General features: G+C 44.2%; 1 protein-coding gene across 1 annotated transcript in view; it reads left to right on the forward strand.

The window, feature by feature from the left end:
- Nucleotides 1-12,049, forward strand: part of mdn1 (midasin AAA ATPase 1) — a 57,733-nt gene that overhangs the window by 27,100 nt on the left and 18,584 nt on the right. The window contains exons 49-74 of the mRNA XM_044049169.1: nucleotides 146-369; nucleotides 794-907; nucleotides 1,157-1,286; nucleotides 1,577-1,683; nucleotides 1,983-2,116; nucleotides 2,574-2,740; nucleotides 2,825-2,945; nucleotides 3,056-3,269; nucleotides 3,709-3,949; nucleotides 4,033-4,156; nucleotides 4,709-4,873; nucleotides 4,956-5,170; nucleotides 5,740-6,127; nucleotides 6,495-6,607; nucleotides 6,778-7,447; nucleotides 7,668-7,829; nucleotides 8,088-8,373; nucleotides 8,481-8,719; nucleotides 8,927-9,022; nucleotides 9,188-9,282; nucleotides 9,404-9,528; nucleotides 10,268-10,420; nucleotides 10,639-10,748; nucleotides 11,025-11,098; nucleotides 11,520-11,703; nucleotides 11,820-11,964. Of these exons, the coding sequence (XP_043905104.1) occupies nucleotides 146-369; nucleotides 794-907; nucleotides 1,157-1,286; nucleotides 1,577-1,683; nucleotides 1,983-2,116; nucleotides 2,574-2,740; nucleotides 2,825-2,945; nucleotides 3,056-3,269; nucleotides 3,709-3,949; nucleotides 4,033-4,156; nucleotides 4,709-4,873; nucleotides 4,956-5,170; nucleotides 5,740-6,127; nucleotides 6,495-6,607; nucleotides 6,778-7,447; nucleotides 7,668-7,829; nucleotides 8,088-8,373; nucleotides 8,481-8,719; nucleotides 8,927-9,022; nucleotides 9,188-9,282; nucleotides 9,404-9,528; nucleotides 10,268-10,420; nucleotides 10,639-10,748; nucleotides 11,025-11,098; nucleotides 11,520-11,703; nucleotides 11,820-11,964 (4,796 nt within the window). The remainder of the gene's footprint in view (nucleotides 1-145; nucleotides 370-793; nucleotides 908-1,156; nucleotides 1,287-1,576; nucleotides 1,684-1,982; nucleotides 2,117-2,573; nucleotides 2,741-2,824; nucleotides 2,946-3,055; nucleotides 3,270-3,708; nucleotides 3,950-4,032; nucleotides 4,157-4,708; nucleotides 4,874-4,955; nucleotides 5,171-5,739; nucleotides 6,128-6,494; nucleotides 6,608-6,777; nucleotides 7,448-7,667; nucleotides 7,830-8,087; nucleotides 8,374-8,480; nucleotides 8,720-8,926; nucleotides 9,023-9,187; nucleotides 9,283-9,403; nucleotides 9,529-10,267; nucleotides 10,421-10,638; nucleotides 10,749-11,024; nucleotides 11,099-11,519; nucleotides 11,704-11,819; nucleotides 11,965-12,049) is intronic.

Here is a 12,049-nt window from a genome sequence, read left to right on the forward strand (position 1 = left end):
TTTACCAGAAAAAAGAAAAAGAGCAATAACAACAAAAAAATCGATGACCAAAACAAAAGAATGTCCCAGTTTAAAGTTTTATCACAAACCTAACCCCCAGAGAATTGCTTCTAAGTTTAATATAGTATGTCACACATTTGCACAGGAATCGTCCACTGAGTCTGAGTGACCTGCAGAGGGCGTTGCAGAGCAGTGGCGTCAACGAAGGCCTGGTGTTCTCTGAGGGTGTTGTGGACCTGGAGGAAGGAGACACTCTGAAGCTGATCCCCACAGCAGTGAGATTTGTCACAGAGAGAGCGTCTCACGGAGACTGGTTCCTCCGCAGCAGCTGGCTCTCCCACCTGGCAAAGAGCTACAAATACACTCCTGGTTTGTTTTTTGTTTGTTTTTTTTTACTCAAAAATGAGTATTCATATACAATGATGTGTTCGTTTTTGTATAAGATTGCAACTTTAAAGGTCCAGTGTGGAGTCTTCTTTTCACTTCTCCCTTTCCCAAGTGCTTCAGGAAATGGTGGTGGCCTTCACATAAAGTTTTCAAAGCACAAGAAAGTGGCCTTTATAAAACAAAGTCTCTGCCTAAAGGACATAAAAGGTTTATACTTTCCAAATATAGTGATGGATAGCAACTCCAGAATTTGCCAATTAACCCTCCCTAAATGTTACACCCAAGATCTTAAATTTGTGGGTTTTTCTCAGGATGTTTAAATGGACACATCTGTCTACGCATGATGTAGCTCATCATCAGTCCAGAGGTATTTAATTCCAAGCTATGTTGTTGTTGACTCTTGCAGATTCAGCTCTGGTTCAGGTGGAAGCAGGAAACCGGGCTCTGAAGGCTGTGTTTGGCAGCAAACTTGCCGCTAAGGGCAAGTCACTGGCAGAGCTGCTGCAGCCTCACAGCACAGGTAAACTGACCTCTTTTCATTTTTTTTCTAGGTTTGTAAAGTTAATTTAAGAAGAAATCCATGTGGTCATTCATTACAGCTTGTTTTAAACCAAATGTTTGGCTGTATTACTCGTTTGTTTGAGAAGTTCTAAGATCAAAGTAGTTGTTTTCTTTTTTTAACTGGAAAGGCAAGTTGTATTCTAAATTCTAAAAAGAACTGTTTCCCCAGCATCTTAAATATGAACGACTGTTGTGTGTTCTGTTGCAGATGAATACAGGATTCTGGTGGACATGCGCTGGAACAAACAATATCTGGATATTTTAGCCAATAAATGTAACTTTGAGGACGAGGAAAGATACATGGAATTCCTGGAGGCACTGAACACAGTTGCCAACAGGTAAACAAACCACTTTAAATAGTTTGTGCAGGATTATATTCAGGCATGACAAAAAACTGACAAAGTAAAAACAATTCAGGGGATAATATCATGTATCATGTATACTGTATATATTATGTTATTTAGATTTGTAATTGTTTCTGTGTGGGTAAAGGTTAAAGCAAAACCTTGCTGAAAGCATTTAAAACTGTTAAAATATAGTTGTTTGTTCTGATATTGGTACAGAAGACATTTTTGGTCCTTGCTGGACGGATTTTTGATTTGTGTGTCTGTGTGTGTGTGTGTGTTAGGATTGTTCTGATGATGGACAGAGAGGAAAGGTCTGTCATTTGCTCTTGTGCCATCAACCTGTCTGCTCAGAACTGTGCTCTGAGGATCGCCACAGCCTTCAGCAAAGGTTTGTATACATGGGGCCAAAATACCAAACAGAAGATCCTCTACACAGTTTAACTTACAATGATAAATGAATCACAACCTTTTGGTGCTACATCTTCATCAGGCAAATGTTTCTTTTTGGGAGTAAGAGGCATTATCTTAAATAAGAGCTGCTATAACATGTGATCAATCACAGATGTATTACAAATCCTTCTTCTGTTACTTGTGGAGCCACGTTTTTCATCGTCACTATTAGTTCCTTTGGAAGTCAATATTTGAAGAGTGCAAATGTGTTATTTTTATGCATTTCATTTTCTACAGGTACTGTTGATATTGGTCACCTGCCTCATCCAGTGCTGATGCACCTGCAGTCTTTCTTTGACCTGTGGAGCTCCTTCACCCTGCAGGCTGTGCAGAGTGGGCAGAACTACATCTCTGACCACATCATGTTTGAGGTGAGGACCTTTTACATCCATGTTTTTCCTTTCTTGTGTTGACTTTATGAACATGTTTAACTCTGCTGCCAGTGTCACTCCTGGTTTTATTGCTGTTTCCATAATAATTTATACTTCTGCTTCTAGCAGCCAGTGATACTGCTTTTACTGATATTGTTACTGCTATGATTACTGTTATTTCTGCATTTATTACTGCTGTTACTGTGACTACTGTTATCTGCTATCTATCTTCGTCTACTAGTGCTATTGTGACTGCTGTTATCCTCTTCCTCTTTCTACCGGGAGAGAGAAACTATCTTGTTAATATGGCTCAGATATTTCAGATAGTGGTTTTAATATTTACCACTTAGTTAGCTCTTAGTTAGCTACTGTATGTAGTTAACACTACATAAATCCATTAATTCATTAAAATGACCACAAGTTCTCAGTTGTCGTACTCTGTCTGTGTTGTGTTTAGATGCTGCAGCTGCTTCAGTGGCTGGATCGCTTCTGGGACGTGTGCAGCACGCTGCCGGCTGACTCTCAGGGAATCTCCATCCTGTCCCTGCACTGGCAGTGGGTGCAGAAGCACCTCATCCTGCGGCTGCCGCAGCTGCTGCTGGGCGACACTGACGCAGCATTCGAGTAAATATTTCTCTCCACAATCCACAATGCTATATTTTTTTTCATTGCCCACAGTTGATAAATGTCTGCTTTTTCTGTGTCCAGAGGTCTCCAGGAGCTGCAGGTGGTCTCTGCAGCCATCCAGACTGTTCTGTCCACCCCAGTGTCTGTGGCCACAGCTCTGAAAGGCATTCAAAAAACTCTGGGGAAAGCGCTCCCATTCAAGGTGGGGAGAGACGCTTTCATTTTCATGATCAGATACATGTATTTTAAATACAGCAAAGGTTTATCTGACATTTATCTGCTTTCTTTCATTAAATAAACCACCTTCCTCAGCTGGAGTCAGTGGGTAAGTGTGCGTCTCGGCTGCGGCTCCTGAGCAAAGTCCTCGAGGTGAGCGATCTGAGGCTGGACGGCACCACTGGGGTTTGGAGGCAGGAGCTGGTCCGACTTCAGGGTGCTGCCCTCAGGCTGGACATCAAAGAGAGTCTGCTGGAAGCCTGCGGCCTTGTCCTGCTTGCCAACAACCAGCTGGATCCACAAAAGTCTGGTGAGCAAATGTGTATTTTTGAAATGTCAAATGTCTTTTGAAATGAGAATGTATGTCAGTTGGTTGACGGGTTTGTTTAAGTTGAGTCGAGCCAAAAACATCTAACTGCTGCTGTTCATGGCTACAACTAATGATTATTTTCATTATTGATTAATCTGGTGATTATATTCTTGATTGATCGAGCAGTTGTTTATTCCATAAAATTGCCGTGGTGTGAGGTAACAGTGTAGCCACTAAGGAATATATAAGCATATGGGTTTTCTACTCGATCTTCTGTTTTCTCCTACTATCCAAAAACATGCAGAGCCTAATTGGACACAAAGTTTGCTTTCCTAATAATAATCACATATTCACATACTTTATACAATATATATATATATGATATTAGGGTTTCACACTATTGGTTATTTAACATAAAACATTTTTTGTCTCCTATCAGGAGTGCTGGAGCGGTTGGTGTTGTGTGTGGAGCAGCAGCAGTTTCGCATGACCTCCACTGGTCTCTTGGAGCGTTGCTCCATGTCTGAGGGTGAGGAGCCAGCAGACGGTGTCCATCTGGCCCGAGAGGAGCTGCAGCAGCTCAGCCGCAGAGTCCAGCTCTGGCCCCTGATGGAGGGACTGGCTGTACTCAACCAGCTGCGACTCAGCACCGACCTGCTGCACCTGGCCCTCTCACCGAGGTAAAAAAAAAAGATCTGCTCCACACTTCACACATTTGTGCTTTCTGTCCTTGAACCAGCTGATGTTTGAATTGATTCTGCAGTGATCAGGAGGCAGAGGACAGCTTGCGTCGGGAACTCTCCAGGCATCTTCGTTACTGCCTTCAGTCCACACCAATGAATGTCAGTCAGCTGCAGCCACTCTGGTTCCTGCTCAGCAGTGACAGGGTCAGTATAATAAGCATCCCCTGAAATTCACACTAAACACTTGGCTGCCACACAACAAACAGAACAACACACTACTGTAACACAAGGAAAAAAAGATTTAGTCACTAAAAAATGGCTCATCTAAGAAAATCTTCACCTGCTTAACTTTATGGTATCTTAAGAATACATTATTAGTTTTTTTTGGCTGGTAAAAAAACCCAAACCTTTTTCTGAATGGAAAATGAAGTTTGCAAACTTCTCACTCTCCCGCACCATTGCCACAGGAAGAAAGAACTTACTGAACTTACCGATGAAGGCAATCATAGACCAACAACTTCAGTGTCATGTGTGATGTAAAATCAGAATTTAGCACACTTTAGTTTCCACTTTGAAATGGCAGGTGCTTATTTTTAATTGTATAATGGCTTTTGGTGCTGCAAAATATTTTATTTCTTTAGCAAGTGTCCGTGTCTCAAGCTGGTTCTCTTGCACAGGTTACTCAGTGCTGACTATATGTCAGTAACTCATTAAAAAACATTAGTAATGATGAGTAATGATTCTTCTCTCCTCCAGCCGGCTGAAGAGCTGCAGTTTGTGTGGTCTGAGCTCCTGTCAGAGGCTCTGGCTGCCTTGTGGACCAGCTACGTGACCTCAGACCCAGACCGCTGGCTGAAGTGGGACCCACTGAATCCAGAGAGACAGCTGGGTCCAAAGCTGCCGCACGGAGCAGATAATATGGTGCTGCACCACAATTTTAGACGGATTTTCTTCTATTACCTTTCAAGTAAATTTTACTTAACAGTTCCTATGTCGTTTACAGGGTCCAGCCTTGCTGAGTAAAGCAGTGTGGTCGCATTGCATGCTGGGAGTGCTCATGAACAGCGATATTGGACAGCAGTGGGAGCCATCAGCTGCCACTTTGCTCTCCCTCTCCCACGTCACCCTGGGGGAGTGGAAGGAGAGGATCCAGCAGCTGCAGGATGTTTCTGCAGTGTTGTGGGACAATATGGCCATCCCGGCACTTGCCGAGTTCAGGTAGAGGGAGCATAACTATTGATTATTCTAAATGATATGCTTTGCACATCTATAAAGTGAAACACAGCATGTCCACCCTGACACAATGTATGTGGCTATCTAAAATGTCAAATGTTACACAGGGGGAGATAGTAACTTCATGCTCCTGAAAACATTTTGACTTAACATTTTGAACACGTTTGCCACTTTCATGGTAAGGGCTTGAAAATCTGAATTCTACTGAAAGCATATTTCCACAAAGAATAAAAAGTGAATTTCTAAATCTATTCAAAACAAACAAACATAAACCTGGCCCAGTATTTTGTAGCAAAACCAGTCAATTACATGAGTAAACAAGTAAAATCAGACAGTCAGAAAGCACAGTGACACACAAGTTATCAGTAACTTAGATAGACAGATGTACTTTATTGATCTCAAAACTAGGAAATGATTGCGTTACAGCAGCACAGTTTCAGGCAATTAACAACTCTTATAACTTAATGCAAATATACATGTTTAGGTTAATGTGAGTAAATAAGGATTACATTACAATAAGGCTGTAACTAAATGTTTCTCTTACTTCTGATCAGGGGCACAGACTTCAGACTGCAGGGTGCGGTCCTGCGTCGCCAGCTTCAGAGCATGGCCGACCTGCTGCCTCTCAGCCTGCAGGAGGGCTACATGGAGAGCTGTGAGAGCCTGGTGGAGGATCCAGACCCCCTGATAGCTGCCCAGGAGATCCAGACGGTCTTCAGAGACTTCCTCCCCCCCAATCTGCTTCCGGACAGCCTGGTGGAGTCCTGCCTCACCTGCCTGCAGCAGTATGTTCAAAGCAAGGTGCAAGGCTCCAATTCGCTGGCCCGGTCCGGGGTCTTCTGGGTCAACATGGGCTTGCTGCAGATCAAAGTGTGGACGCCGCAGACCATCTTTGACCCTGCTGTGAAGAGGGCCTACAAACTCAACTACGCTCAGCAGGAGGTCAGCAGCTCTCTGTCTGTGTTGCTTTTCATCCAGTACAGTTAGTGAATTGCAAAGCCTGAAATTTAAAGTTTAGCTCATAGTTCTCGATGTTGGAATCCAGAGAGATGACACTGGTGTTGTTGTTTTTGAGTGGGGACAGGGGTAATCACTTTATTTGGGTCATCAAGTGGGCAGCCTCATCATGGTTTCATGGATAGGGCCACCATGCGGACACTGTGGCAGAAAGTGTTAACTGTCACTTTCAGGATTTTTGCGGTCACATGCTGCAGCTGGACCATCACTAGAATGTAATAGTGGTTAAATCTGCAGATACGTGTTATTGGTGTTTGCGTTGACATGACATGTTCAACTGTGTGTGTTGCAGCTGGCTCTGCTGCAGGAGGAGTGGAAAGGTCGCAGCCTGTCGTCTCAGCTGATGACTGGAGCAGAGCTGGAAGAGAGTAGCACCACCGATGGATTCCAACATCCGCGAATCAGGTTGGAACCAGCAACACTATGTGATATTCCAACTGTCTCTATGTCTGTTAAGATGGTCAAAAATGGCTTGAATTACATGTTTATTGAGGATCACAGCAAACATGGTTGAGAGTCACGACAATGAGGCTGATCAGCAGCACTTTACTTACATACATGACTTGTGGTTGTAGGTACCTGTGGATCCGTATGCAGCAGGTGAAGGAGCAGATAGCCGAGCTCTCCAGGAAGCAGGCGTGTCGCCCTCATGAACCCCAGTACGGTCGACTCTTCCAGGACCTTCAGCACTACCTCTGCAGCATCGGCCAGGCATCTCGAATCCAAGACCTGCTGTCCCACCTGCTCAAGGTGCTGCAGGGCTCCTCCTCCAAGTCCAGGTCATTTGTTCAGAGTCTACTAAAGGAGGAGGCGGTGTGGCAGAGCTCGCAGCAGCGCTTCTCCCAGAGGTTGCTGGAGGATTATCCCCTGTATCCTGATGTGGTCGGGCCAGTGCGGACTGGCATCCTCCAGCTGCGGCACGGCATGAGGCTGGTAGCCTCACAGGTGGCCGCCTCGCTCACGCCTGTATCAGGACTGCACAAGCTGGTGTCCTGCCTGCTGGCCTTCCCCTCCGTGTCCTCCAGCCTGCCATCTTCCCTGGCCCGCGCAGACTTCCTGTGCTCCACGGAGTGTATGGACGTTCTCCGCTGCCTGGTGAAGCTTTTGCCCCAGCAGGCCCCCGAACATGTCCTCCCACAGCCCTCCATTCTTCTTCTGAATGCTCTGTCGCACATACAGTGCCACACTCTGTCCACAGGAGAGTTCAGTAACGAGGCACGGAACCTCTTCAGACACATATGCCGGGTAAGAGCTTTGACTTAAATCCGTAATATCCCTTTTGCTTATTACCTTATATTTTCATCGCCATGGGTTTGGTAAATGTATGCAGGATCAGACACTCTACCATCAGATTCGTATATCTAAGCAACATCTAATAATATGAATTTTGAGGAGTGTTTTTTCTCACTCATTCCAAACTGAACTGGTGCCGTCTCTGTTCTGACTGTACCATGATCGTCCTCAGGCTCTGGTGAATGAGTGGGACGAGCAGGAGAGACGGAGGAGAGAACAAGAGCAGCTGGAGGCCAGTCTGTACCGCAGCCGCTCTCAACTGCACGGCTCGGGCCTAACTGAGGACGAGCAGGAGGAGAGAGACTTCAGACGCCAGTTCCCTCAGTTCAACAAGGTATTCGCATATGACTTTTGTTGATGCCTGATCTGATGCTGAACATAAAATTCACACAATGATATTTGTTTAAACAAGAGAGCTTTAACACAGTACCTGTTATTACTTTGTATTTGAGTTTTTAAATATCTGCACAAGAAAGAAAGGCGTCATATATCGGTCATCATTGGTTGCTCATCGTCATAGAAAAATCTCTATTCTTCATCTCTCTAATTAAATCTCTCTGAGCTGATTGTTTGTGTCCATACTCTTAATCAGGACTTTGCTGACATCACGTCTCAGCCGAGTCTGGAGGGTCCAGCAGACTCTGGGTTGGAGGAGGAGGAGAAAGCAGCTCAGCATGGGTCCACTGAGAGCAGCTTCCTGTCTCCAAATGCCATGAACACGTTGGTCCTGGTGCATCATCGCCTGTGTTTGGGGTACGCCCGATCACTGTGGTATCAGGGCACAGTGACAGCCAATCATAGCAAAGAATCCATCAAAGCCCTGGTCTCGTCCTATCAGATCGCTGCCCCTGTGATGTCACACTTCTATCATCTGATTGGTTGGTGTCTTTGGTTTCAAGAATATTGTCCAGCCTTTTTCTACCAACTCAAGAAATGTGTTTGTGTCAACTGGCTCACAATGTCCTGTGGTTCCCCCCCTCCTCAGATGCTGAAGTGGACCAGCAGCTGACAGGCAGTGAACTGCTGCTCTCTGCCCTCCTGCAGAACACGGTGCAGGGCTCAGGAGGTCCTGACGCTCTGCTCGTCACCTCAGAGGGACCATATGACTTCTATCAGCAGCACAACATGAGCGAGGCCTGCCACTGCCTCCCCGTTCTGGAGCAGCTGAGTGCAGCAGTGAAGCAGAGACTCAGCGACTGGCCCGAACATCCAGCACTCGTACAGGTCAGTTAGGATTATTTACATGAAGACCCACAGTGATGGAGCAAGAAGGGATTTGGGAGTGTTCCATTTATGGAACTCATACTAGAACAGAATCGACAGGTGGAAACTAAATACAATAATGACCATCCATATATTTTATTATTTGATGTATATTTGGATATTTCATCTTCATAAAAACGTGGTTTAAAGCATTTTTCTTTTTGTCAGCTGACTGTGGTGATAGAGAGGATCAGATCTTTCAGTTTGGCCAGTCCACTTGCCAAGTTCCTAAATGGTCTGGAGATTCTGCTCAGTAAAGCACAGGTGAGCTTTCTCTTTTTTTTAAGATTTATTTCAATTTACAGCTGATACGTCATTGATCTTCAACTATTAAGTCAGTGGCCGTTTTAATAGCTGACACAGTTTCCAGGTGGCATGTCAAATGTCTGCTAGCTGTAGTTTTTCTAAAAAAAAAATCCATATTTTCAGGACTGGGAGAATAACGCCAGTCGCTCAGTCTCTCTGCGGAATGAACTGGAACCAGTCACCCAGCTCATTATCCAGTGGCGCAAACTGGAGCTGAAGTAAGATCATCCGGGATTGAATCAACCATCATCTAATGACTTCTCTTAAATTCATCACATTTTCCCTGTTTCCTGTGTTTTTAATGCAAATGTCTCCTGTCGTGTCACTTCTGTGTGGTAGTTGTTGGTCGAGCAGTCTGGACAACGCAATGAAGCGGCACTCTGAGAAATCAACCCAACACTGGTTCTCCATCTACCAACTGGTAGAGAGGTACCTGGAGGAGCAGAGCATGGAGGCGAACACAGGTAAATATTTAATAATCTTTGTTTTTGACATTTTTAATTAAGCAGGTAACTTTTTTACATGATGTGCTTTTAGAAAGTCTTAGTTTAGGACCGTGGGTGGGGGTGGCCCCTGGCAGGGGGTCGGCTTCCCCTCTGGGTTGTGGGTGGGGGCCGGGCTCTGGGGGTCAACGCTGTAGGGGATGTCGTGCTGGCCTGGACACGGGTCCCGCCTTGTCTGGGGGACTGTGCTCATCTGGGACCTACCTCAGTTGGGTGGAGATAGATAATACCCTTCCTCGGTTACCTTTTCTTAATGTGGTTATTGACTATTACTGTAAAAATCAAACTCCTTTAAGTCCAGGTCATTTGTTAAGAGTCTACTAAAGGAGGCGGTGTAGCAGAACTCGCAGCAGCACTTCTCCCAGAGGCTGCTGGAGGATTATCCTCTGTACATACTGTGTACATTATTTAATGGCACTAACCTGTACTGTCTTTGGTATTTTTGTCCTTGACTTGAGTCTTCCTGGGTTCAACACCATAAGGCATGCAGTCAACCACATTATGTCCTAGGTACTGTTCAAGACAGGTTAAAAAAAGGAAAAAAGTTAAAACTATTCTGTCAATACAAGACTGGGATTACATCACTTTACCACTAACTGCTGACCCCACTTCGTTACGTAAGCCTCCTTTTAAACTCTGTCCAACTTAAGTGAAGCATATAACGAAAAAAAACGAATCCTTCCTGTGATTGTCTTCTCAGGTGATGAGAGGGAGCGTCTCTCTCTGTCCTCCGTGTCCTCCACTCTCCAGGCCTTCATTGAAGGCTCTAGCCTGGGCGAGTTCCACACCCGCCTGGCCATGCTGCTCAGCTTCCACTGTCACCTCCTCCTGGTCCCCAACCAGCCTGGACAAGGTCAGCCATCACTACTCTGTCTTATAACAATCACACGTCTTTTTCAATATTATTGAAAAGAATTCAGTCACAGTCGTGCTTCCTCTTCTTCCTCTTCTAGCTCTCCTTATCAGATGTCACTGATTCATTTCAATATGCATTTAGCTGATGAGCCATAGTTCCAAGTCAAACCAGTGCAATATTTAATAAAAAATATATATTTTCTGCTTCTTTTTTAGAGTCTTTGTCCAGTCTTCTGTGGAACCTGCACAAATACTACAGTCAGTTCTCTGATTGCATCCACACCAAAATCAGTCAACTCAGGCAGCCCATTGAGAAGGAGCTGAAGGTATTTATGGTTATTTGCATCCTACTTTTAAAACCTTTGTTTTTTTTGTATGAAAAGAAAAAAAACTTGGCACATCCACTTAAGACAAGTGCATAAAGAGAAAAAGGTTGTTCATTGAGTGAAATCAAACATTTATATGTTTTTATTTTGAACAATGACAAAGATAAACAACTACATATTTTCACATTAAAACATGTGATTAATAATATTTTAAATTAAATAATTCACTTTTTTCCTTGTTGAAAGGCTTTGTTGTAATGTAAACTGTTGTTTCAGGACTTTGTTAAGATCTCCAAGTGGAATGATGTCAGTTTCTGGTCCATCAAACAGTCTGTGGAGAAGACACATCGGTAAGTCTTCATCTCCAATGTAATGATGATTTTGGGACTGTTGCTTCACTTCTATGTTCAGCCCACCTTCCCTCTTCGGCTATCTGTAAATGCAAGGAATATCCTTGTGACAGATCAAATGACATGCTTCGAACTAATAAGGTGACTTACTAAGGGCACCAGTGTGTGCAGTGTCGACTTTCACGTTGGTCAAATAAGAAATGCATGAGATATCGGTCGACATGCAACAGATATATCTCTAAAAGAGCTTCTTCTGGCCCCTCTGGCACAGATGCTGTCTTTTCTTCACATAACTGTCTAACAGTTTGCTTCATATCTTCAAACGCCCCTTAAATAGAGAAATAGAGACATGACAGTATGCTTATTGTAGATAGAGGACACAGAGAGTAAGTGAATGATGACTATTGTTCTTTTTTTCTAGAACCCTCTTCAAGTTTATTAAGAAGTTTGGGGAGGCTCTGAGTGGCCCCAGTGTTCCCGCTCTAGTGGAACAAGGAAGCAACACAAGCTTCGACAGTGTTGACGTCAACGCAGAAGAAACACCCATCCATCGTGTTCACCAGGCTCTGAAGAGCAACCTGCCTGGTAAAGGCAGAGATCTACAGGTATGCAGTGTGTTTATTATCATCATCCTTATTATTATTATTATTATAATAATTATTTCAACCTAATGTTTAAATGATCTATTAACCAATAACCTGAGCTTAATTGTGTATTTCAGAATGAGTGTCCAGAGGACGGAGTCGAAGCGTCTTCTCTACAGAGACGCCTCCCTGCTCTCACCAGAAAGATGAAGAAAATATGTGTCCAGCATGTGAAGAAGAACCCAGTGCCTGAGCTGGCTGAAGACCTGGACTACTTCACAGGTAAGAAAGATGTAACGGAGTCAGACACAGACCAGGGCAAATAAGGAAGCAAGAGAAAGGGAGACGCAGCAAAATCAAAGATTTA

Source organism: Solea senegalensis, linkage group LG17, assembly GCF_019176455.1.
Source record: "Solea senegalensis isolate Sse05_10M linkage group LG17, IFAPA_SoseM_1, whole genome shotgun sequence".
Taxonomy (NCBI): Eukaryota; Metazoa; Chordata; class Actinopteri; order Pleuronectiformes; family Soleidae; genus Solea; species Solea senegalensis.